The sequence below is a fragment of the Copadichromis virginalis genome, linkage group LG16 (assembly GCF_057382275.1).
Source record: "Copadichromis virginalis isolate Kocher_CV1m ecotype Utaka linkage group LG16, C_Virginalis_male_GT1.1, whole genome shotgun sequence".
Taxonomy (NCBI): domain Eukaryota; kingdom Metazoa; phylum Chordata; class Actinopteri; order Cichliformes; family Cichlidae; genus Copadichromis; species Copadichromis virginalis.
The window spans coordinates 4,436,096-4,458,841 of record NC_140633.1 but is presented as its reverse complement, the minus strand read 5'-3'; the positions used below and the strand labels follow the sequence as shown (position 1 = coordinate 4,458,841).

Sequence of the window (22,746 nt, the reverse complement as noted above, 5' to 3'; positions counted from 1 at the left end):
GGACACGCTCCAAGATAGGAGTGCTTGTGTGAGTGGGCGAATGAGGCATGTTGTATGTAGAACAGCGCTATATAAGAATCAGTCCGTTTACCAAACCCAGCCCCGTTTATTAGACAGCAGATCGAAGCAGACGAGCAGAACGTGGTTCAGCTGGTCACACAAAATCATCTGTTTTTATACTTTAAGCAGATCCAGCTGATCAGAGTAAACCATGAGTGTAAGTAACAGCATATTTCCCACAGGCAACACTTGTGTAATTACAGGCTGACCTAAGCCAGACCTACAGCAGCCTGTCTGGGAGCCTAACCTAAGGGAAAAACTCTGCTGGGCCGAATTACCTTGTCATCAGGATCTGATGGGTCGTTGATGATCTTCATACGGGGAGGCAGAGGGGTGTGGGCGTCTTCATCCTGCTCCTCCTCCCCACCACTCTGCATCCCAGACGTCTTAGACAGGATGTTGCCATCTCTGCTGATGACTCTCTGAGAGGAGACACACAGCATCAGCAGCTGGTTACGTACCACGTTACTGGTCCCACTGTGCCATCTATGAGCCACATATCTTTTCACTAATAAAACAATAAAGTGGCAGCTGTTCCTGGAGAGTTCAGCTCTCTATAAAACCAGTCTGACATCAAAGACAGAGCTTATTTCATTTGCAGAAGCAATGACGAATCATAGGCTCTCGTGCTTCATGGTTCGGGCTTTTAAATAAACCTCGTTAAGCAGTCGAAGCTTATTGTTTTTCCAAATCGATTTATTTCTGTGGATCCTTTCACGGTGACACTCAGTCACGTAGAGGCTCAGAAACACTGATGTTATCATATTTTTTGGCTAACACTGCGGATACAGGATAAAACGCATTCGTCCATCAGGGAGGGAGCCATGGCTGTGATCACGTTTGTCTGTGTGGGTGTTTTCGTGCGTAAGAGAAGGAAAAACTTTTCACACAAAAAGAGGAACCTCATCTATTTACCACCTGTTATGTGAATCATGTATATCTTAGGATAGCACCGACAGCAAAAGCTTTTTTGTCACATGCATTTCTGCCCCGGTTCATGACTTTCTGCAGTTTAAATAAATGACACTGTTGTGTTAGTGGAGTGTTACACCTCTCATCAGACAAAGTCAAACTTAAGACGAACAAAGTTTGAGAAAGTTTACTGAAACACGTGTGTCATATTTCAGGATAAATGCTCACACAGCTCTGCAGTCAGTTTGTGAGTGACAGGCCAATCAGGTGAAGCTGTACCTGTTTGCATCCCAGCACCATCACACGATCTCAGCACTGGGAATGTTCAGTGCTTCAGCAGCCACAGTGTTTGTAACACAGATCAGGAAACCACCCTCAGTGCTTACCTCACCAGTGACATCATCCTGCAGGGTAAGGTCAGGCTGACCCAGGTCGATGCTCTTCCTGATTTCCTCTTTTCCTGTTCCTGGCCCTGACAACAAGTCGCAGCCAGTCAGTCACAGAATCACTTTAACACTCAAACACACACAGATGTGAAGATGTGTCAGGCATTGTGCGCACGTCTTAGTTTTCCTCTCTGCGAGTGCCGTCAGCTGAACTGTGTCCTCTGCTGTCACAGACTTGTTCACAGCTTAAACCAGTTTCTCGTCACCAGCTGCAGCGGTTTTTCACCCATTCTGTGTTCATTTTCACCACTAATCAGTGGATTACTCCAACTTAACTTCTCCTCCCACAACACTACATTTGAGCTCGGGTTTTTGGACTTCGCTGTGTTTTCTGGTTGCTGGTCTTTAACTCCTTGTTTGGAGTCCGAGGGTCATTTTTACATTACACTCTCCAAACATCCAGCAGCACCTTTTCAAAGTTCTTCAAACATTGTCATTTACAAGTGATGCTATGGAAGCCCGTTTCCGCCACAAAAAAAAAAGGATCCATAACTTACAATTTCGAGTTACTTTCTCGAAATTTCGAGTTAATGTGTCGAAATTTCAATTTATTAAACTCACAATTTTGAGAAAAGTAACTCGAAATTTCGAGTTAGCGTTGCCAATCAGTAATCTACGTGAATGACGTCATTTCCTCGTTACCCAGAAGCTGAAGCCCTCAGCTACAAATGCCACAGCTAAGCTACCGGTATTACATCCAGTCGTGAATGCACAGATTGCTGAGTGCTTTCAGCCTGGCTTCAAAAATGATGAAATCCTTGTGTTATTAGCTGAATCACATGGTGTTGCTATCAGCAAACGTACTCGCCAAAGCGCCAATTTGTTGGGATCTGTTTTTGAGTGCGCGTTCCTCTGCACCATATGCTTCCGGGTAACAAGAAAGCGACCTCATTCAGGTATATTTTTGATTGGCAGAGCTAACTCAAAATTTCGAGAAAATAACTCCAAATTTCGAGTTATGGATACTAGCTGTTTTGTTTTTATTTAGTGGTGGAAACGGGCTTCCATACGATGCAGCTGCGAGCATGACAACGTTAAAAATAACTGAAGGAACAAATGAAAGCAGCTTTAATGTAACTGAAACCGTGTTAGCAGGAAAGCTGCTGCAGTGTAATAACAAGCTAAAGGAGCTTCAGTGTGGAGAGTGGGGGTGTTTGCAGCACATTAACATGTCATCATGACCGTTTCTGCCCCTCTCACCTGGCTTCTTCTGTTTGTGATTAGGAAGTTTCTTAACAGAGCTGCCACTGAGGCGGCGGACCGGACTGGTCAGCCACTTCCTCAGAGTGTTCCCAGAGCGTTTGGGACCAGGAGAGCTGGACTGCAGGGAGCTGAGGGACGGCTGCGGCTGAAGGTTGGCCACCGATTCGGTCTTGCCGTCCGAGCCGCCAACAGAGTAGTTTTCTGAAAGGAGTCACACAACATATGATTTTTTTAAACACACACCATCTGTTATGTAACCTGTTGCTTTGACTTCAGGCTGTGTGCTCAACATACTAAAGTGATGTGTGGATTTAAGCTCTTCAACACTAATCAGTAAGTTTACACTGTAAACAACGTGACAGGGCCGTGCACTCGTATCAGAACATTTTTATTAGTCCTGTATCCAGGTAAACATCTCATTGAGATTAAAGCCTCGTTTCCGAGGGAGGCCTGGCATCGTGGCAGCAAAAGTAAACAAACAAACATACAAAGTCTTTCTTTGTCTGCAGAGTCGGTGTGTTTCTGGAAAAATATCAATCCTGCTCATCAATTTCTTTATGGTAAAAAAGAGGAACACCTGGTCCCACTCTGCACTCAGCGTATACAGCTGATAGGGAGAAGAGCCCAGCATCATCCTGCAGTACTGACATTAATCCAACCAACACATCAGGTCTGCCTAAACGTCCTGGTCTGTGTTTGCACCACGATCCACACGTCACATCACCTGACCCAAGACTACAGTCATGTGAAATTATTTCAAATACTTCTGACAGCTATAAATATCTGCTGTGATGGGGACAAACGTGCAGGCACAGGAAAGCCAAGCTCTGTGGCAACGGACGCACTCAGAGGTCCAGATGAGCGAGTCTGTCACAAACAAGCATCTGTGCAGCAGCTGCCATGTCGCACACACACACATGCACACACACACATGCACACACACACGCTCCCAGGTGGCACTCACACTCCTCCTTCCTTTGCTGTGGTGTCACATTAGTTTTCATTTTAATCGGTTTTTGTCATTTCTATCGCTCGATCCAACTCTTCGATTTGAGCATCGAGGGTGGGACGGGAGTCTAGGACAGTCGTCAGGGTCCACCCTCGGACAGGACAGCCATTTAACAACCATTCATAATGTAGCATCACCAGTTAACCCTGCATGTCTTTGGACTTCGAGAGGAAGCAGACACATGAGACACGGGGAGAGTGCAAATTTGCCTGGATTCAAACCCACAACCTTGTTGCTATGAGGTGAATATAAATGAATAAACGTACACATGGTCTTTTGGTTGTGCTTCCTGTCGTATTCATCTTGTACAGCCAGAAACATCAGACTGTGTGAATGACTTGAAGAATAAATAGCAGTCACGCGTCAGGAGTTGCTGCATCAGCTGCTCTCACACACACAGCTGGCAGCAATGGGTAGAGGCTGTATGTGCCAGATTCCCACAGGAGCTGAAGGAGGGTTAAAGGTCAGGGGTCTCCTGAGGTGTTCTGCTGTAGCATAGGAGCTAAGTTAAGAGATTGGAGGAAGAAAAACTCCTATCTGGTATTTGAATGTGTCATATTTATACACAAGCAGGCTGTTTCTGGGCTGCAGACGCTAAAACATGTGACAACATGTCACAATCACAGATATTACATCAGACCTCAGTACGACCAACAGCGTGCAACAGCGCACACTAACATACACACTGCTGTTGAGTGTACGGTTCAGTGAGCACTGTGGATCAGGCTGAATGAAACATTCAATCTATTTGTAGATCTGGATCAAAATAGTTATAGTTTGGAAACAGAAGGTTGGGTGTGACGTGGTCAAACATCCTCATACGTGCTAATGAAACCCAAGTTTCAATCTCAGAAGTGTTTGCTTCTCACAGCAGTACAACACACAGGGTGTGGTTGCACGATCTGATATCCTCGTGTTGGTGTTGTTCCCAGATCATCATACTAAATGTTGCTCCAGGATCAACATTGCAAGTGACCAATCAGAATGTTGTGACGTCATACTTTTGCGACTTCGCGAAAAACCGGCGTAAAACAAAAAACTGTACTTAAGCTGCGAGAAACCGCCTCTGTCCGCCGATCAACGGACCCTGACCCTGACCCGTTAATAAACAGTAAGCAGAACTGATATTGTCCTTGCAACATTGGAATTTCAGAAATGCACGAATGGCTTGGCGCACAAAAGAATAACGTCACAACAATGTGATTGGTCACTTGCAATGTTGAACCTGGAACAACATTTTCATGATGGTCTGGGAACAACACCAACACGAGGATATCAGATCATCCGGGTGTGGTTAGCCAGCCAGCTGCTCACTAACCACAAAACACTGATTGCAGTTCACTTCACAGCCGTGGTGTCATCAGGAACAAAGGTGTTCTGGCCGTTACAGCGAGATATTTGAAAGCAGCTAAAGCCATCATGTTTATTTTACAGCAAACGTGACTACATTGCAGCTCTAACAGTCCTGTGGGACAAAGATCTTCTTCCTGAAGTCACCCAGCGAGCAGAGACAGTGTGGGTTGGGGAGTGTGTACTGGAGGTTATTTAACTTGTTATTCGAGATAACTGTTAAACACAGGAGCCAAGGTCACCTGCTGCAGCGGGGCAGCTGTTTCTCTCTGAGAGAAACGCGGCGGCGCTGGAACTTTGCTACGTTTATAGCTTTGGTCAGTGTGCGTGCACAAGCTCCACTCTGACCACTCATCACTGCTGTAGGATAACGAGCCCAAACGGTCACCTGACCTCGACCTCACTGAACAGTTAAGAGGACACTTAATGACATCACTCCAAGTGCTGTGGGGCAAAGTCAGTCATGTGTTTCTGAAGAGTCACAGCTCACCTCCTCACCTTTGTGTCTCAGCACAATCAGTGCTCGTCACCGGGTGACCTTAGCATGTGGTTAACCACAGAAACCTGTTATGGACTTGAGTGCACGCACACACACACACACACACACACCTCAGTGTGCTGCTGTCAGCTGAATAGTCAACAGGAACAGGTGGTAAAGGAGTATAACACACAGCAAACACACAGCAGCATGACAAAGAGAGGACAGATAAGCCTGCATTACAATTTATTCGGCATTTCCGTCCAGACTGTGTAAGATACAGCTAGACTGCTTCAGCTGTTTTTACATATAAAGCCGAGAACTTAAGGCCAGCTGAAGCAGAGATGTGCTAGTTGCTTAAATGCTAGAGCTCATCATGCACACTGATGTTTCTAAAGGAACAAGGTTACTCACACTGGTCATGTTTTGCTTGGACAATGATAAAGTAGAGCAGCGAGTGACAGGAAGGCAGAGCAACAATGGTGCCAAACCCCAAGCAGAAAGACTAACCAGTCTACCTTAATGTCTGAAGATATTTTCTATTATATAAAACACTTTATTTTATTATCACCCTAAAATGTCATCATACTCAAATATTCCCAGCCTAAAGTTTAGTTTTACAAACAAAACTCGAATTAGCCAGTGATTATAAATGATTAACAGCCCCAGTAAACCAGTAATAATACAGTTGGGCCAGCATTCGGGATAATGGTGGGGACTACACAGAGCTGTGGTGTCGTCCTGATGGCCAAAGTCAGGTGAGAACTCACAAGGAAGTCATTGTTCTACAGAGAGACAGAGTGACTACTGTTAAAATCCCCATCACTCACTATATTTAATCATAGTCTCACACAAACACACACCTCGGGTCCTCCCAGTACAGATTAAACGAGCTGAAGCAGCAGAACAAGGTTTCGGTTTCATTCTCTGCCTCACACTGTGCTAAACACCACACACATTCACACTGTGTCCATGAATGCTTCTATTGATACAAAAGTACTAAAACTCAGACCCATTACACACACACACACACACACACACAAAGCATGTCTCCTGTTATTACTCCACTTCCTGTTTTCTCTTGCTGAGCAGAAACTTCACAAAAGCTGATGGCGTATGATTTAACAGCTGAGCAGTGTTGGGGAGTAACTGAGTACATGTGCCGCCGTTACGTATATAAAAATATGAGTAACTGTATTCTGTTACAGTTACCGCTTAAAAAGATGATATTCAGAATACAGTTACTTTGTTGAACTAAAGGGATTACACGGCGGTACTTTCCTGTTTCATAAGGCTATAGCCTCTATTTTTGGTAATTCCACGCCAGTGGAAACCCAAACAAAACACGCTACAGGCCCTAATGCCCGCGTCTCAATCCCGCGTCTCATAATGATGTGAAGAAATATTTTAAAAAAGATTTAATATGAAGGCAACAGGCAGAGTGTTACAGGCATCGCCCTAAAGCATGCAGGGCAGTGTAGTCCGTGCTGCAGGGAGGATGGACTGTCATACCAGTTATGTGTCTGTGAGCGAGGAGGGAGAGAAAGGAAAAGTAGGAGCTGTCACGGAGCAGAAACGGGAGCTGGAAGCATGTAAATATAATAATAACCACTGCAGCCAAACAGAGAGCCTGACGAGCCCAGCTGTGAGTAAGCTGTTAAGACTCGACTGTACGCTGTGTTCGTGTTTTCCTCTGAAACAATAAGCTCAGTTGCAGCAGCCTTTCAATGCCTCTCTCTGTCTCTCGCTAGCAAAGTCGACCCAGACAACAAAGTAAAGCTAGTTTTCAGCTACGAGCCCAACACGAACCCCACGTATCAGCCAGAGGTCCCTTTACTACGGTTCCCAGCCTGCGGCTCCACGACCTGCAGGCTGGGCCGTAGGGGTTTGGTTTTTAGTGGATCGGGTGGAAGTCCGAGACGGAGGGCCTGGCACTCCAATTCCCGGCTTCTGGAATCTTATCTTCAGTCTTATGGTGCTTTTGCACAGTATTTGAACCCCACTAATACTAATGTAGTCATCACCAGGAGCTGTTGCATAAAAACAGAAGAAAGAGACAAAAGTGTGCCATAGTTAGCAGTTAAAGTGGGCCGGTGTGGCACAGCACCAGAACGACTGCAGGTGTCCATCAGTTTCGGTTGTGGTAACTCAGCATCCAGCTAGCCGAGACTGGTGAGCATAAAGGGAATAAGATGTTTTCACAGGTTGTTTCAAATGCAATGTTTCTATCGGCTCAACAAACATCAGCAAACACACAAACTGCTTGTGTGCAGTTTGTCGTACAGCGTGTTGCAGCCACAGGTCCAGCTGCTGTATTTTAGAGAGCGCTAACTTCACTCAGAGATGGAGAAAGAGAAGAAAGACGCGACAGGAAGAAGAGAGCTTAGATTCAAAGGGAAGGATGCTCGGCGGGGTTTGACAGTCCTCATGTTTTTAAACCAGATATTGGGTTTGTACATGTGACATTATGATTTTACATAGGGCTGGGCGATATGACCCAAAATTCATATCTCGATATTTTTTAGCTGGATGGCGATATAAGATATATATCTCGATATATTTTTTTTAAAGCCATAAAGTAAGAACAAAAAGAGAGTTCTTAGTCAAAGCTGTGTCCCAGATGTCACACAGGCACTTTTATTAACATAGAGCAGATGTACATAAAATTTACTCAAAAATAAATTATGAGCATTTATTAAATAATAATGCTCCATAAATAAAAGAAAACAATGTTGTTTTTGTGCATAACAAAGAGCTCACAATTGTGCAGTCAAAATGTAAACTAAAAGACGCTGAGCACAATAACAAAGACAGATTTCACAGCTGCTCTGTTCCCAACTTGTACTGCGTGACTGACAGCCTGGAGTTTGTAATCCGCTTCGCAACCACGTCTCTTAACAGGTGCCATTTATGGTCCTTATACACAGTAGGGTAATATTACGTTGAAGCACAGTACGTATCACTCCGCGAGGCTCAGCCGCTAATGGCGTTAGCGTGGTTAGCTCGTTAGCGTGGTTAGCTCGTTAGCGTGGTTAGCTCGTTAGCGTGGTTAGCTAGCTAACACGTTGACGCCGTCCAGCCCCACGCACGGGTCGATGCGCAGTAACTCGTTAACGGAGATTTGCCGTGTCCATCTTGTCGCTTCCTGCAGGTGAAGCGATGGGGGAGGAGGGGGAGTTGTGTTCAGTGAAGGATGGGCGAGGCGGAGTAACGTTGCGTAAAGGGGTCATTCTTACTATTCGGTGCCATTTGAGTCCTAGTGACATAATATGGTATATTTAGTGTAAAACTTGTCTAATGCTTATTTCTAAATCATTTTCTTGTATGTTTAACCCCCCTCTACCATAGAACACATTGATATATACACAGGATAAATACATTAAAAGTAAATTACTTTTATTTTAGCACAAGTCACTAAAGTACTATGTCCCCAGTCATGCTTGCTCGACTTCAGTTACAAATATAACTTAAAAATAAATAAATAAATCTAGATTTTTCATAATTTCTGGATTGGCTTATTTCTAATGTTCCTCATCAAATGTTCTTTTTTATTATTAATGCATGTTTAATACTTAAAATCTTTAAAAAATGTTGTGTCCCTGAATCAACTGTCACCCCTGTTACTCTGATAAGAATTCCATAGAACACATCACCTGATTATTCTTTTAGTCACATGACACTCCCAGATGTAACATATTTTGGAGGGAAAACTTTCAAGAAGAAGACGAGTAAGTACCACTCTTTAATCAACCCTTTTTTCAATGTTTTAGCAAGATTTTGTAATGTGGCAAAGCATAACACGTCCAACCTGTTACGCTTATTAATAGTGGAAACAAATTTTTTTTTGTAATTTTTATAATATGGCTAATAAACATGTTAAAAATGGTTCTTAGTGGTCACCATGTACTAGCTTGTTGTTCATCATACTAGTAGTAATGGCTAAGTTTAGCATAAAATCTCCCCCCTGTTACCGTCACCCCTGTTATTGCTATGCACTGTAACAGGTCTCTTTGGTCTCTTTGGTTATTGGGAGGGAATGAATCAGCAAAATTAAGTTACTTAAAAATGGAGCCAATTTTTTTTTATATTCCCTTTGAATCTAAAAACAATCTTTTGAAATTACACTGTGTCTTAAAACTGAACCTGTCTTCTTTCAATATAATGCTTGTTTAAAATACTTCCTTGAAATTTCCTTGCAGATTTTAAAAAGGGACATTGTAGCTTTTAGAAAATGTAAATATTACTATAACTGTGTATTCAAAACAGTTATTAATAGAAAATTGAATGTCCTGTAACAGGGTGGACATTTGGCACGTCATGGGTAAAGACTTTGATTTTAAAAAATATTATAATATAATATCCTTAGCTGGACCAATACATTTTTCTTATAGGTTGAAAATCCCTCTTTTAGATGAAATGTTAAAATAATTCAAAATTTTGTATTTTTTGATGAAGAGTGATCACACTGAAATGGCACCGAATAGTAGGAATGACTCAAAGACGAAAGTGGACGAAAGAGAGGCAAACTTGCGGCTCCGCAAGTTTAATTATAACGTAACATAGACTATATCGATATAAAGGATATTGTCACATCTTATATCTCGTATAAAAATATATCGATATTTTTTAAAAACTCGATATATCGCCCAGCTCTATTTTTACATATTGTAAAACAAACTACGGCAGACTAACTGTGTTGTGTAAAGGCTGCACTATGCAGGCAGTGCAGGATAAACAGGTTAGTTTGCTGTACTGATGGATTCAACTGATCTGAAATCTACTGGAGCTCTTAATAGAAACGACTTTGAGTTGCTTTTCTTTGAGCTGTTGAATTGCACTTTCAGCTCTTCCCTACTCGTTCTCTGTAAAGCAAAGTCACCCTTTCCAATGTAGCAACAGAAAAGAGGCATTTTTTATTTTCCTTCTTTTTCTCTGCTGATCCGAGTCGAGCTGAGAATATTCAGAAAAAGTTTGTATCGCTAACACATTAAGCTAACTGAACCGTCGAGGTTGGTAGAAACGTCCTTCAAAGAGCTACTTTTTACTTTGCTTTGAGGACATTTCAGAACATGTACTTGAATCAGTGCTTCAAATACAGAATATCTGTACTTTTGCCACCTCACATAGTTTGTGTGTTGCCTGTTCTACTCCCATCATGTGATTTTATCAATGACAGGAAGAGACACTAATCTGCAAAGACTTCATTCCTCTCATACCGCTCTCTAACCTGAACCCTTCTACAGACACAACTGCCACACTGACTGCTGCGTTCGATGTGAGTGAAATTCTGCAGCATTTAAGTGTCAAACACATTTGTGTTGTTTTACAACTTTATCCGGATTTTTCTTCGTCGTTGCACGATCAGGTTTTCTAAGACGGTCAAACTGCGAGTTTCTTGGCTGCAGAGCTGCAAAGATCGAGTGGTCAAAGCAGCAGCATTACACGACTGTACATCGCAGATAATTAAGTAAAGATCAGATCGATCCTCCCATAATGACTCAACAACATCTTTGTGTTGCATTAGACACTTTTACCCTGTCAGTGGAAATATCTACTGATTGACCGACAGCAGTACCATCAGCAGTGGAGCTCCACCCTTTCTTAAAATGAAGCAGCTAACGCAAAATCGTTTTCAGCCTTCTCAGTGAGAATGTGTCAAACGACAACATGCATGAAAGGAAAGCAGCATCACATCTGTCCAAACTGCACAATGTAGCGATTCATTTGTGACCAGCTGCTGATGTCAGACCAGTCTTTTTTGGCTCTGACAAACGGCACAGGACTGGAAATGCATATGTTTTGTACTGGAACACAGTCTGTGTCACAGCTACTAAAACACTGTCAAACTTTTTACCCACGTTGTTTGGGTCTTACACGCTGACAGCTCAGCTCAGGCTTTGTCAAACTGGATGAGCTGCACCAAAAGCATAAGTAGGACCAAAGGAGAACACAGTATCCAGCTTTGTTCAGCAGAAAAGCACCTCCTCCAAGATCGTAGCGACAGTCTGCAATGTCACTATCATCTGTACTCCTAATTTTAAAGACTCATTGGCCGAATGTGGCTGCAGCCATGTTCGCTTTTATTGAGCCCCAGATTTGATAAAGTGAAGATCTGTTAATGCTAGCAGGGTTGGTTGTAAAGCTGGCTCCAGAGACTGAGCAGGTGAATAAAACGTTAACATGTTGAAAACATCAAAGACAATGTTGCTTTTTTTATAGGTTTGTCAGTAAAATCATGTCTCAGTGAAAAAAGAGAAATAAAGCAGAAGCTCTGTGTGGTAAGCAAAGAGACTCTGATGCTCTTCACTGGAATTCAATTTCCATTTGATGTGTTTTACTACGAGTGTTTCTCGTCGTATCTGGGAGCACGATAAGCCCACAACAGATCCTTCACTTCAGTTTGCTGCTCACGCTCTCTGAAAACATGGAATTCAAAAAATCTGTCTACCGTCACTACTCAGTCATCTCTGTCACCTCCATTTGAACCAGATATCTACTCTTTCATCTCATTTCAAATGTATGAATAAAGTCAAAGTAGAGTCAGCTGTGTTTGCATCATCGATGAGACAAACCCATGAAACAGACGAAGCGAGGCTTCAGCTTCAGGTTGGACGAGACCGAAAACATCGAATCTCAGCTGATGAAGCAGCATAATGTTGCCTCTGTCCATTATCTCTGCTCAGAGACTGTGTGTGTGTGTGTGTGTGCGCGTGCGTGCGTGCGTGCGTGCGTGCGTGCGTGCGTGCGTGCGTGCGTGCGTGCGTGTGTGTGTGTGTGCGTGTGTGTGTGCGCGTGTGTGTGCGCGTGTGTGCGTGTGTCCCTGAGGATCAGAGTCGTTTCCTGCTCATTTTCAGGTTTAATGGCCAAAGGACAGGACGCAGGATCACTTTAAGACCCCAGAAGTCAATTATTTAGTATTTCCACAGTGAATGAGGAAGTGTCTCTGTGTGCATGTGCCTGTGTGTCTCAAAAAAAGGACAGCATAGGAGTTTCCCATTTCCTTACAAGAGATGAGACAGTTTTCAGACTCTGGTGTCCTCAACAGTTAAACTGAGACACGGGGCCCTCTGCAGCCGCTGAGACGGCCTGGACCGTGGACCGCAGAGCTGCGCGTCTCTGGGATCTAATGCGCCCGTATTATTTGAGTGGCATGTATAAACCTGTTAAAATAATGAACTGGAACTAGTGTGACCAGTTCGGCTGCATGCCAATCGGTGCACTCTACACAGTTTTTAACATGACACTCAAAGACTTGTTAGGCCAAAGTCCACAGTGTGTCCTCATGCACGCACACACACACACACACACACGCACACAGTGCAGCGACACACTGATTGCTCAATCGAACACTTGACTTTCCAGACAGAGAAGAAAGAAAGTGGCCTTTCACACTCTGCCTGGCTGACACACGGCTTCCTTTTGCACTCTTCATTTTTCAATTCAAATCAGTTTCCAAAAAGACTAATTTCCATCATCTGTCCACAGGACGGACTTATTCAGTCACTCAAATCTGTCAAAATCAACTAATCTGTCTCTCACACACGCACGCACACACACACATAGAAAACACGAGCCAGTGTTCAGTGAGCCTCACAGAAGTCCAGTGTTGTGTGTCTGTGTCGCACCTGTGCCGTTGTAGCAGCAGCAGCGGGAGAGGACCCATCCACAGCAACGGCCGACTCTCTTCATTCTTGCTCACACACACATCCTACACTCACACACAACCTCAGACACACCTCCCTCCAGTACGTCCGACTCGGTCGCTAACCAGTTCGTCAGCTTGTTCCTGGGCTGAGTGTGAATTTCAAGAGTTTCGAGTCCTCACTGCCCAGATTCAGCAAAGAGAGAGAGTTTTAGTAATGTGGGAGGAGGAGATGGGGGAGGAGCACATTCTCTGTCTCTCTCTCTCAGACAAAGTTGTTCAGTTTCTCCCTCTACCTCCCCTCCCCACGCGCTTCGGCTCAAAGGAATACGAGTCCCTGTTAATTATTTGAGCGGGCACCTTCCTCGTTGTGGAGGGCAGGACTGCACAAAGACACGGGAGTGTGTTTGATTCAACAATGTAGCAAAAATGTCTCTTTGCATTTAAAAAGACGAGACGGCTGCCTGGTATGTGAACATTCACCAGCAGCAAACAACATGTCCTGTACCTGAGTGACAGCAAAAGTTCCACTGACTCCTGACGTCCCAGTGCCTACAGTGTGGGAGTGTGTCCACTGACAGCAGGCTGCTGGCACAGCTAGAGCCAAGCAACTTTATTATTAAAATTAACTTGCATTTATTTTCTGATCTTCCTTAGTGGGTCCTCTGCATCTGAACGAGCAGAGGACTGTAAACAGCTTCCTGCTGTGTGTGCACTGCAGCAGCAGGTAAGCACGCGCACTTAGCCTAGATAACGTGCTTTCACCAGCACCTTTTCCCTGCAGTGTCCCATTTTGTTCATCTTGTATATCTACTGTCGCTACGCAGCAAAAAGCAAAGAGAATGGAACGATGCTGCAGTAAAGTGCCAGTTAATTATTTTCAAAAAGCTTTCAGAAAATGGAGATAATCAAGACAACGTGACACAGATATAAACTAATGTTCCCGCGCTCTGTGTGTGACAGGACGACACGTTCATGAATGCTGTAAAATCTTAGGTACCTTAGACATTCAGTGTTCTTAAGGGAAAAATTAGTTCTCAGGAGAACTCAGTGTTTAAGATCAGTTCAAGGAATTTTCCAGGAATGGAGGAGTGCCCCAAAACCGTCTCTAATGTGATGCGTCGCAGCTCTCAGGTCCTCTGATGTCCAGCAGGTCTGACTTTCAGTTCAGTTAACATTAAACCCACACTTTCTTCACAGTCTTTCAGAGGACAAGGAGACCTACTTTACAGAGCAGTCACAAGACTCGAGACACACAGAGGGAAGCTTGAAACAGCTCGGCGGGACTTAAACGGGTTAATGAGCAGTTTTGACTGATTTATTAACAAACTGACGATTGTTAATGACAAACCCATCAGCTTGTGGCTGCCTTTAATTATCCTATTGTGTAAGCAGACAGGTTCAGTCACATGATACAGGAGGAGTCTGCATTGGAGGCTGATGATATATTTGTCTGGACCTACTCTGGAAAAGTCAGCCCCACCGTCCGGGATGGGAGCGCCTCCTAAATGTGCTATATTTCCATGTGTAGCGGCTGCAGTTGGCCAATTTGCATCGCTCCGCACAAATACAAAGCGCCCTTGTCATTTTCTCGAAAGCAGGAAACACTGTGGCTGCAGCAGGCAAATCAGCTGATTCTGTGTCTGTGTGAGTGCAAGTGAGACAACAGTGCAGAGCTAAGCTCCTCCGTGGTGTCCGCGAAGCTGGAAACAGACCGTCAGGAAGGACGGATATAGAAGGAAACCAAACTGCTGTGACTCAGTGCATTACTCCTCAGCACACACAGAGATGACCTGGGACAGATGCAGGAAGAAGGCATTCCAGCAGCTCCACTGCTCCCCCTGTAGGACACACATCAGACTGCAGGTGGAAGGATGGAAAGCTGCACCGACAGGATGCACAGGAGAGCTTCTTCAAATTTTGATGTTGCGTCCCACGGCTCACAGAATTTCACCGTCTTTGTTCTTGGCAAAGTTAATGGGATCATTTCATCATTCACATTATCAGTCATCTCATCTCTGTCAGACATTACTGCTCAAGTTCACAGCAGAGACAACAGGCAGGCTGCCACTGTGGGTTACAGCAGGACAGAACAGAGGTTTGCTTCGCTTTCAGAGCCGTTACACATGCAGGATCATCCTGGATCATAAACGCACACACTCCAAATTCAGACATGGCAGTAAGAGAGAAATGAAGAGCAGCATTTTGGAACGCGTTTGAATTACACTCACAGTCAGTGAGCACACTTCCCCAAACGGGGGAAACACCAGAGTGACTTTCCAAAACTAACAGCCACACTTTCCACGTTCCCTCCATGTGCTCGGGCTGTGTGACAGCCTTCTGTGAGAGCCACACCTCAGTATGACTAATGCCCTCATCTCACCAGCAGAGGTCAGCACAGACCAGCTGTGCCTCTGTCAGCCTGGTTAAATATAAAGACCAGTGAAGAAGATAACATGTCATTGTTTGAAATTTACTTTATGTTCTTTCCTTTTGCCACAGTGTTGCCAGGACTCCCATATAAAGTTACCAAAACAAAAACAGTGCATAAAGACATGCAAGAGATTAAGAATTGAGGATAAGTAGGAGATTTAAGGCTGCTTAGAAGCTGATCACCCTATAGTGCATATTTAATGACAGATTTTTATCCTTCGTCTTGGTTCCTCCTCAAAAAGCATTGAATACGAAGATATGTGACTCGTCTTCCTACCTTTCCCTGAACTGAAGAAACAGTCCATCTCCACACTAGAACGTGAGTGGGAAACACAGAGGACAGACGTGGGAACCAGTCCCTCCTGCGGTGGGCTGCGGTCAGTGGTTCGGACTAGACACCATCCGGGCCGCTCACTGGGCCGCTCCAACAGCTCCACTGTCTGACCTGGAAGGTGGAGAAGATAAAAACTATACTACAAGGTATGGAAGACAGGTTTGAATACTAAATGTTAAAGAAAACAGAAACTTGGATTTAGCTCAACCTAAAAGATGGATGAAGCCTCCACATCTGAAGACTGAAGCAGTGGTTGGCGTTTAAGACCTTCATCTCTGGTTTTAAGTGTCACTGAATAAAGGATGAAGTTTATTTTTTCACTGATGGTCGGACTAAAATAAAAGAGTCTCCTAAACCACACAGCTGTTTCCTTTACATATTAAAATAACTGCCCAGAGCTTTCACCACAGTGAATCTGAATAACAGACTCGCGTCCCAGGAAGAGCTCATTAGGAAATGTGTTATGTGGACCTGTGTGTGTTGTATATAAAGTTTGTCCTTTAAGACACGTGAGCTCTGAGTGTGGGGGATTAAATCTATGTATGAATAAAACACACCTGTGCTGACAGACATCTCTGTGCCGCATCCTGCTGCAAAGTCCTGGAGAACGACAGTCAGCTCACATCCACCGGAGAGCTGCAAACAGACGACACGTGTCACACGTCAGATCATCAGCAGTTTAACAGTCGAGCTTCAAACTGAGCTGTGTTCAAAACACACGTTCTGTGCACAGTTTTCACTTTCAGGCATCTTATCTGCATTTAAGCTTCTGAAGAATCCGCTGCTGGTGTCAGAGAAAGAGAAATGTAATCCAACCCTGAGCCAGGACCAGCATCAATCCCTGTTTACACCATAAACAGCAAGAGGAACTGGAAAAACCAGGACAACCACATCCAGTCCTGATCTTTCTTCTTTACATGCAGAGAGAAAGTCATGCAAGTTCCAGGCTAGCATCAGTTTCTGGTGTTAGAAAAGGGAAGGTTCTCCTTCCTGTGTATTATTGTGGAATAGACGGCGCAGAATGTGCACAAAGTCAGGAACAAGGTGCCACAGTCTGGCAGAGGCAGACTGTGGGGGGTGAAGAAGCTGGACCCAACACACGCAAAATAACAAGACGTAATATTAACTGAAAACGAGCCGTTTATTGAGGCTGATCTTAGCAAAGAAAAACTCAATCCGAACCTAAACTGGGCGAGCCAAACATAACAAAACATGAACACAGAGGCCTGGCATGGACACAAGGTGGGACACAGATGCTCGGACCAGGCATGAATGAACACACACAGACCAACAGCACACAGGAGGTGAAGGGGAAGTGGAAACACATGGGGAAAACAGCTGACACAAATCAACATAATGACATCACAGTAGAAGAGTAAAACTAAACACAACAAACACAGGAACACGTGACCTCTTCAAAATAAAACAGGAAACATAATGAGACAACAAATGACGCGCAGACATGAAACACAGGGGAGACTTAATACTGATCGTGACACAAGGTCAGAGAACTGCTCTGTGTAAAAACCTGAACCAAGGTTGTTCTCGTTAAAAGTCAAAGACCAGCTGTGCACTCATAGAATGAACTGAAATCAAATTAAACACATTTGTTTAGTTTCTGTTGTTTGTAGAGACCAACTAAACTAAAGTGGACTGAAACAAAACCTCAAAATGAAATAAGACTAAAAGCAGCGACCTGGATGAACTGGACCAAACTGTGCGATGACTCACTGATACACTCAGTGTATCATAACTGTGTGAGCAAATTCTGCATCAACTACCAACGTCACGCAATGGTTGTGTTATCAAAGTTAATAAATAACAGCAAAGTCATCCACAATTGGAGCCATAAAGTGTTCCCGAACCAGATTATTGCAGCGGCTTCATGAAGCTGACGTCGTGCTGCAACAAACCATAAATGGAAGACGAACTGCTCCTCGATTAAACGTCCGCTGCTGAACTGAAACCTGCTCATTCACAGACAGCTAGAAACAATCTAATCACTGCCAGAACTTAGTGACACTGTCATTAGTCATATACTTCAAGGTGGCGAAACTCATCATTAAGAGTACGGGCGAGGAAAATGTTAGCTTTATGGGGAAAGTTGGGGAATATGTGACTCCTTAAAACTTTACAAGGTTAAATGGACTTGACTGCTACTCAGATGGATCCACTTTCAGGTTTCTGGGCTGATCTCACCTGGACCCACATCATCACCACCCTGGTTGCACTTCCTCCGTGTACTGAGGGACAACAACCTGCACCAGTAGCTGGTGCTGGTCCTGCACAGAGGGTAACTAGCACCACCCAGAACATCAGCGTCTGCCCTCTGCCACCCCTGGAACATAATACATACACAATCCTTTTGCTGTATCCCGTCTCTGGTATTCATGCTTGATGTCCTGCTGTTTCTATTCCTGCACAGCTGGTTTTGTTGTACATGCACAATGACAATCAAAGGCTTTTCTACTCTATTCTGTTCTGTTACACTGAACTCAACACATCACCTTATCCTGCTGCGCATACTTGGACATACAGATGGAGGAGCTGAAGCTCGAGGCGCTAAAATTCTACATTTTCAGAAAAGTAACATGAACTTTTTAAATGAACTGGTAAAGTTTCACTATTCACTGACATCTTTACAATATTCAAGCGAGTGTTTTCTGCTGCTCGTCACCTCGTCTGCTTTGGAAAATGTCAGGGACTGTGTGCTAATGTGAGCAAGCAGCTGGGATAAATATCTCCTAGCAACAAGGACCCTGTTTCTATAACCGTACAGGTGAATTTATACCTGACAGATGGTCTCTCACACACACACACACACACACACACACACACACACACACACACACACACACACACACACACACACTCTCTCAGGTTTAAGGCTATGATCATACTTGAACAATGTTATTTGCTCCAGCCTGACACTTGTCACATAGGAGCTGGAAGTGAGGTTTACAACTGAGTTTAATCAGAGACCAGCAGGAACTGGAGATTTTATGTGTTAGAAATAAAAAAGATGCTTTTGCATCACTTTGTTTTGCACATTTAATGTCAACTTAAAGTTAAAATTTGCCCCTCAGTCATGCATGAGTGAAAAACGTGTGAAATAAAGGATTAAGTTCATGTCTTACAGTGTTGCAGCTTTTCTGTTGGTTTTGGAAGTCCCTCGGTTTTACTCTCAGTCTTAGACGTCTGTCTGACAATACAAACTATATATATAAACATCATCAAATACTAACAATTGAGTGTTCTCATCCAGTAGCAGCAATGAAAAAAGTCTGTGTTTAGCGTGTGCCTTCATCGCTGATGCTGTCTGTCATATGACCTCTCCCTGTGCGCTGAATACGCACATGCACGCGCCAGCTTGTGATGATCATATGTTCAAGAAGAGGAAGACGGCGTTAAAGCGACGAGCAAAACAAATGGAACCTGTTGTGTGTAAACAGGAAACTTTCACCACATTCATCAGGACACTGAAGACTTTCTTTCTTACGTCAGCAGCAGCTGAGCAGCAGTCAAACATGAGAGCAGCTGCTGGGTCCTTCACAGATACCTTTCCTAGCTTAAGCCCGACAGAGTTGTTGAACATTTAGGACTAAATGTGCTGTTAATAAAACAAAAAATATCTTAAAGGTAGAAATGAAGATTGGTTCCCTTTACCAGTCCGAAACACTGAACACACCACGGTCCCGCCCCCCCCGCTGCTCGACTGTCCCAGGAGTCGTCCTGGTCAGCACTGATCAAATCTGGGTTTCCCCTTCTGAAAACAGCCCAGCACATACAAGCAGTCGTTTTTGTCTTTTTTCATTCTAAAAAATTACTTTCAGGCCATCAAGCGAATGTCTGTTAAACAATGACAGTGGATTGAACAGGTTGTTTTCTACAGCAGGAAATACTCACTGTTAATGCTCGTTTACGGCATCAACAGTAAAACTGAAAAGGAGGGTGAAAAATGAAAAAGCAAACAAACAATAAATCTTTTTAAAAAGCAGGCTGCTGTTTTTGAGATCATACGACTTGAATTCGTCTCAGACGTGAGTTTCTGTGAAGGTGTCAGTGCTGCAGCAGCTTCCAGGTGCTGATGAGAACTGAATCACACAGACCAAGAAGAGTGACACTGACATCTAACATATGGGCAAAGATTCTGGACCACTAATCCCATCTCCAAGGAATCACTTATGAACCTCATATGCAACTTATTAGATTTACTGAAACATCCTTAAACTGCAGCACAGAGCAGTCAAGCTGGAGCTGCTGACACACATCTGCTGAGCAAACTCAGCTGATCCAAACATACTCGTGCAACACTGTGTTTGCGCAGCAGCCTGCAGATATATGCATTTCAGACACACACCTCGCTAAGACGCTTCACTACACAGTTTGTTCCAGGAGTGGAAGCTGTGAGCAATCCCGAGCGCCAGACTGCAGGCAGCAAGCACACGTCTACGTCAGCAAAGCTCTGAGCAGGCATGTGCACGTCCAAGGCTGAGGTCTGAACACCAGGGTGCACTCTGCTGGTAATTTGTCCTCATAAACTCTGGAAATGTATTTAGTCGTCTTTTCGTTTTTATACGGCGAGTAAGTCGGTGCTGAAGTTGTAACTTTTAGGGTCTGAAACAGCAGCTCCCACTTGATCCACAGCTGAGACAAATGAAGTGACCCCTCACTTCTCTGTTTGATTATTCATAGATTTCTGTAAGCGTCACACTGATCTGTGCCGAATGGAAAACTAAGTCCAGAGGCGATGCAATTTCATGGAAACAGACAAAGCAAGTGTTATCATCACTGTCATTCCATGAAATGTGCATCAAACACTAATATATTCACACAAGTGTTTAATGAACATGCAGAATACTACACTGTTCCTGAAATGTGGAGACCAGCACCGCGGGGCAGCTGCTGTTGTGATTTAGAGCTACAGATTACAGATGCAGTCCTGGCACGCTGCTTTTCTTTATATAAGGAACCACGTTTGCATCGGGGTGTCGCAAGAGAGAAGCCTGACCCACAGCAAACAGAAAACACAACAAAGGGAGGAGGAACATTTCACAAGCAAAACTGTCCAAGGAGGAAGGTGGAGCAGCAGCTTTGTGTCCACTTGGATGGTTAGACTGATTAAACACCTCAAGCTGACAGGATGAGATTCAAACATAATTACCAAACTTGCTAGCATGCCCCGACAATTAGTGTCTGCTTGTTTACCTCCTCAACACAGTTTGAATAATGACCAGAGACAAATTGTGTGGGCTGAACCACAAGTGACAAGTCGGGCGGAGGACGTTCTGTGCTGGGACGGCCGCTTACTTAAAGCAGAAGAAACAGTCTGATTGGCTCGTTTTGTCAGGACCAGACACAGTTTAAACAAGCACACATTAGACACTCAAATCACCACTGAAATCTCCAACTGGCCAAGGTGGTGTTGTGGAAGCAGAACCGCATCACTGAAACCAGCAGGACCAGTCAACCATTGTACTGGCAGCTGTAAACAAACAGGAAAACCAGCCTGAAACGTTTTCGTCCCCGTCCTGGCTCCCACACGCGGTCGTCATATTTCCAAAAAAGAAAAGAAAAATGTTTTGATGCATTTCTTTGGCTTTTGTTGCTGTGCTGAACCATGAAACCAGAGTTCATACCAAACCTCGCCTGTTATTTACTGTTCCAGCACTGTGCAGTGAGGACACATCAGCGTGACCGAGTGTGGCAGCGCACTGAGTCAGGACGTTAAAATAGTCACTTCTTCCCTCTCTAAACAGCAGTTTAGCACAGATGTAGTTAAGAAGTTAAATAAGGGACTGAGTGTGTTTACACTGTTTATTCTGAGCCACTGGTCTGCACACAATCAGTCTGGACGCTCACTTTTTTATTTATCCTGTCTCCACGTAGCAGCTAATGGTCCATTTCCTCCCCGTCAGCCTGCCGCACAAACACTCACACACCCTGTTTAACCATTAATCTCCCTCCTTACACATATTCACTTCTGCAGTGAACCTTTACAACACTAAGTGAAAGTGAGCAGGACCCTCTGAACCTGCTCATACAATCGGCTACACATTCAAGCTGCAGGACTTGCAGGACGCAGCGTGTCCACGCTACAATAATGAAGGAAGAACAGACGAGGTGAATCCTTAAATCCTCAAGAAGACGTTTTTCACAAGCTGGAAAAGAAGTCGCTGCAGAAGTGCCCCTCTCCATAGAGCCCCGTGTTAAACTGTCAGAACTGTGACTAATCCATGTGGACACTACTAATGAGATGATAACAAGATTAGCAACAGAAGAAGAAGAAGTGTTATTGGCCAGTTTATCGACAGACACACACACACTGCTAGCCGGAGTCAGTGATCTAGTCCTCTCAGGTATTTAAGCAGTCAGCTAATAAAAGCTTCAGTGACATCACTGTGGCTTTGTCCATCATTTATATACAGTCTGTAGCATTAGCGCTCCCCACAGCAGCTTTTTCCACCTGCATCACAAACATGCAGGTGGGGAAAACAGCAAAACCAGCTCTGCACACAGAAAATGACCCTAACCAGTCTGCACTGTAACTGCATCCTGACTCAGACGGTGCAAAGTTAAACACTTGAGCAGAAGCTGCCAGAGCTGCTCTCAGGCGCAGGGTGACAGTGCAGCAGCAGGATGATCACAGTGTTCACTCTGACCAGGACAATGACCTCGTCCAGCTCCTTGTACTCACTCTGCTGCTGTCTTTGAAGAGTTTAAAGTTCATCCACTTTGGCATGTCGACCTCTGCTCGTGCGTCTCCCTCTGACTCTGTCGCTCTCGCCGTCTTCAACAACTCCCTCACTTGTGTCTGTGAACACGCCCTCTCTCTCTCTCTCTCTCTCTAGACAGCCATAGCTTTGTGCTTGATGGGAA

General features: G+C 44.3%; 1 protein-coding gene across 2 annotated transcripts in view; it reads right to left on the bottom strand.

The window, feature by feature from the left end:
* The window catches only part of kalrna (kalirin RhoGEF kinase a), a 146,774-nt gene that overhangs the window by 24,629 nt on the left and 99,399 nt on the right, over positions 1–22,746 (bottom strand). For both annotated transcript variants that reach the window (XM_085434963.1, XM_085434964.1), the window contains exons 39-43: positions 16,425–16,503; positions 15,811–15,978; positions 2,619–2,822; positions 1,359–1,444; positions 339–482 (exon numbers count right to left, since the gene is read on the bottom strand). In XM_085434963.1, the coding sequence (XP_085291089.1) occupies positions 339–482; positions 1,359–1,444; positions 2,619–2,822; positions 15,811–15,978; positions 16,425–16,503 (681 nt within the window). The remainder of the gene's footprint in view (positions 1–338; positions 483–1,358; positions 1,445–2,618; positions 2,823–15,810; positions 15,979–16,424; positions 16,504–22,746) is intronic.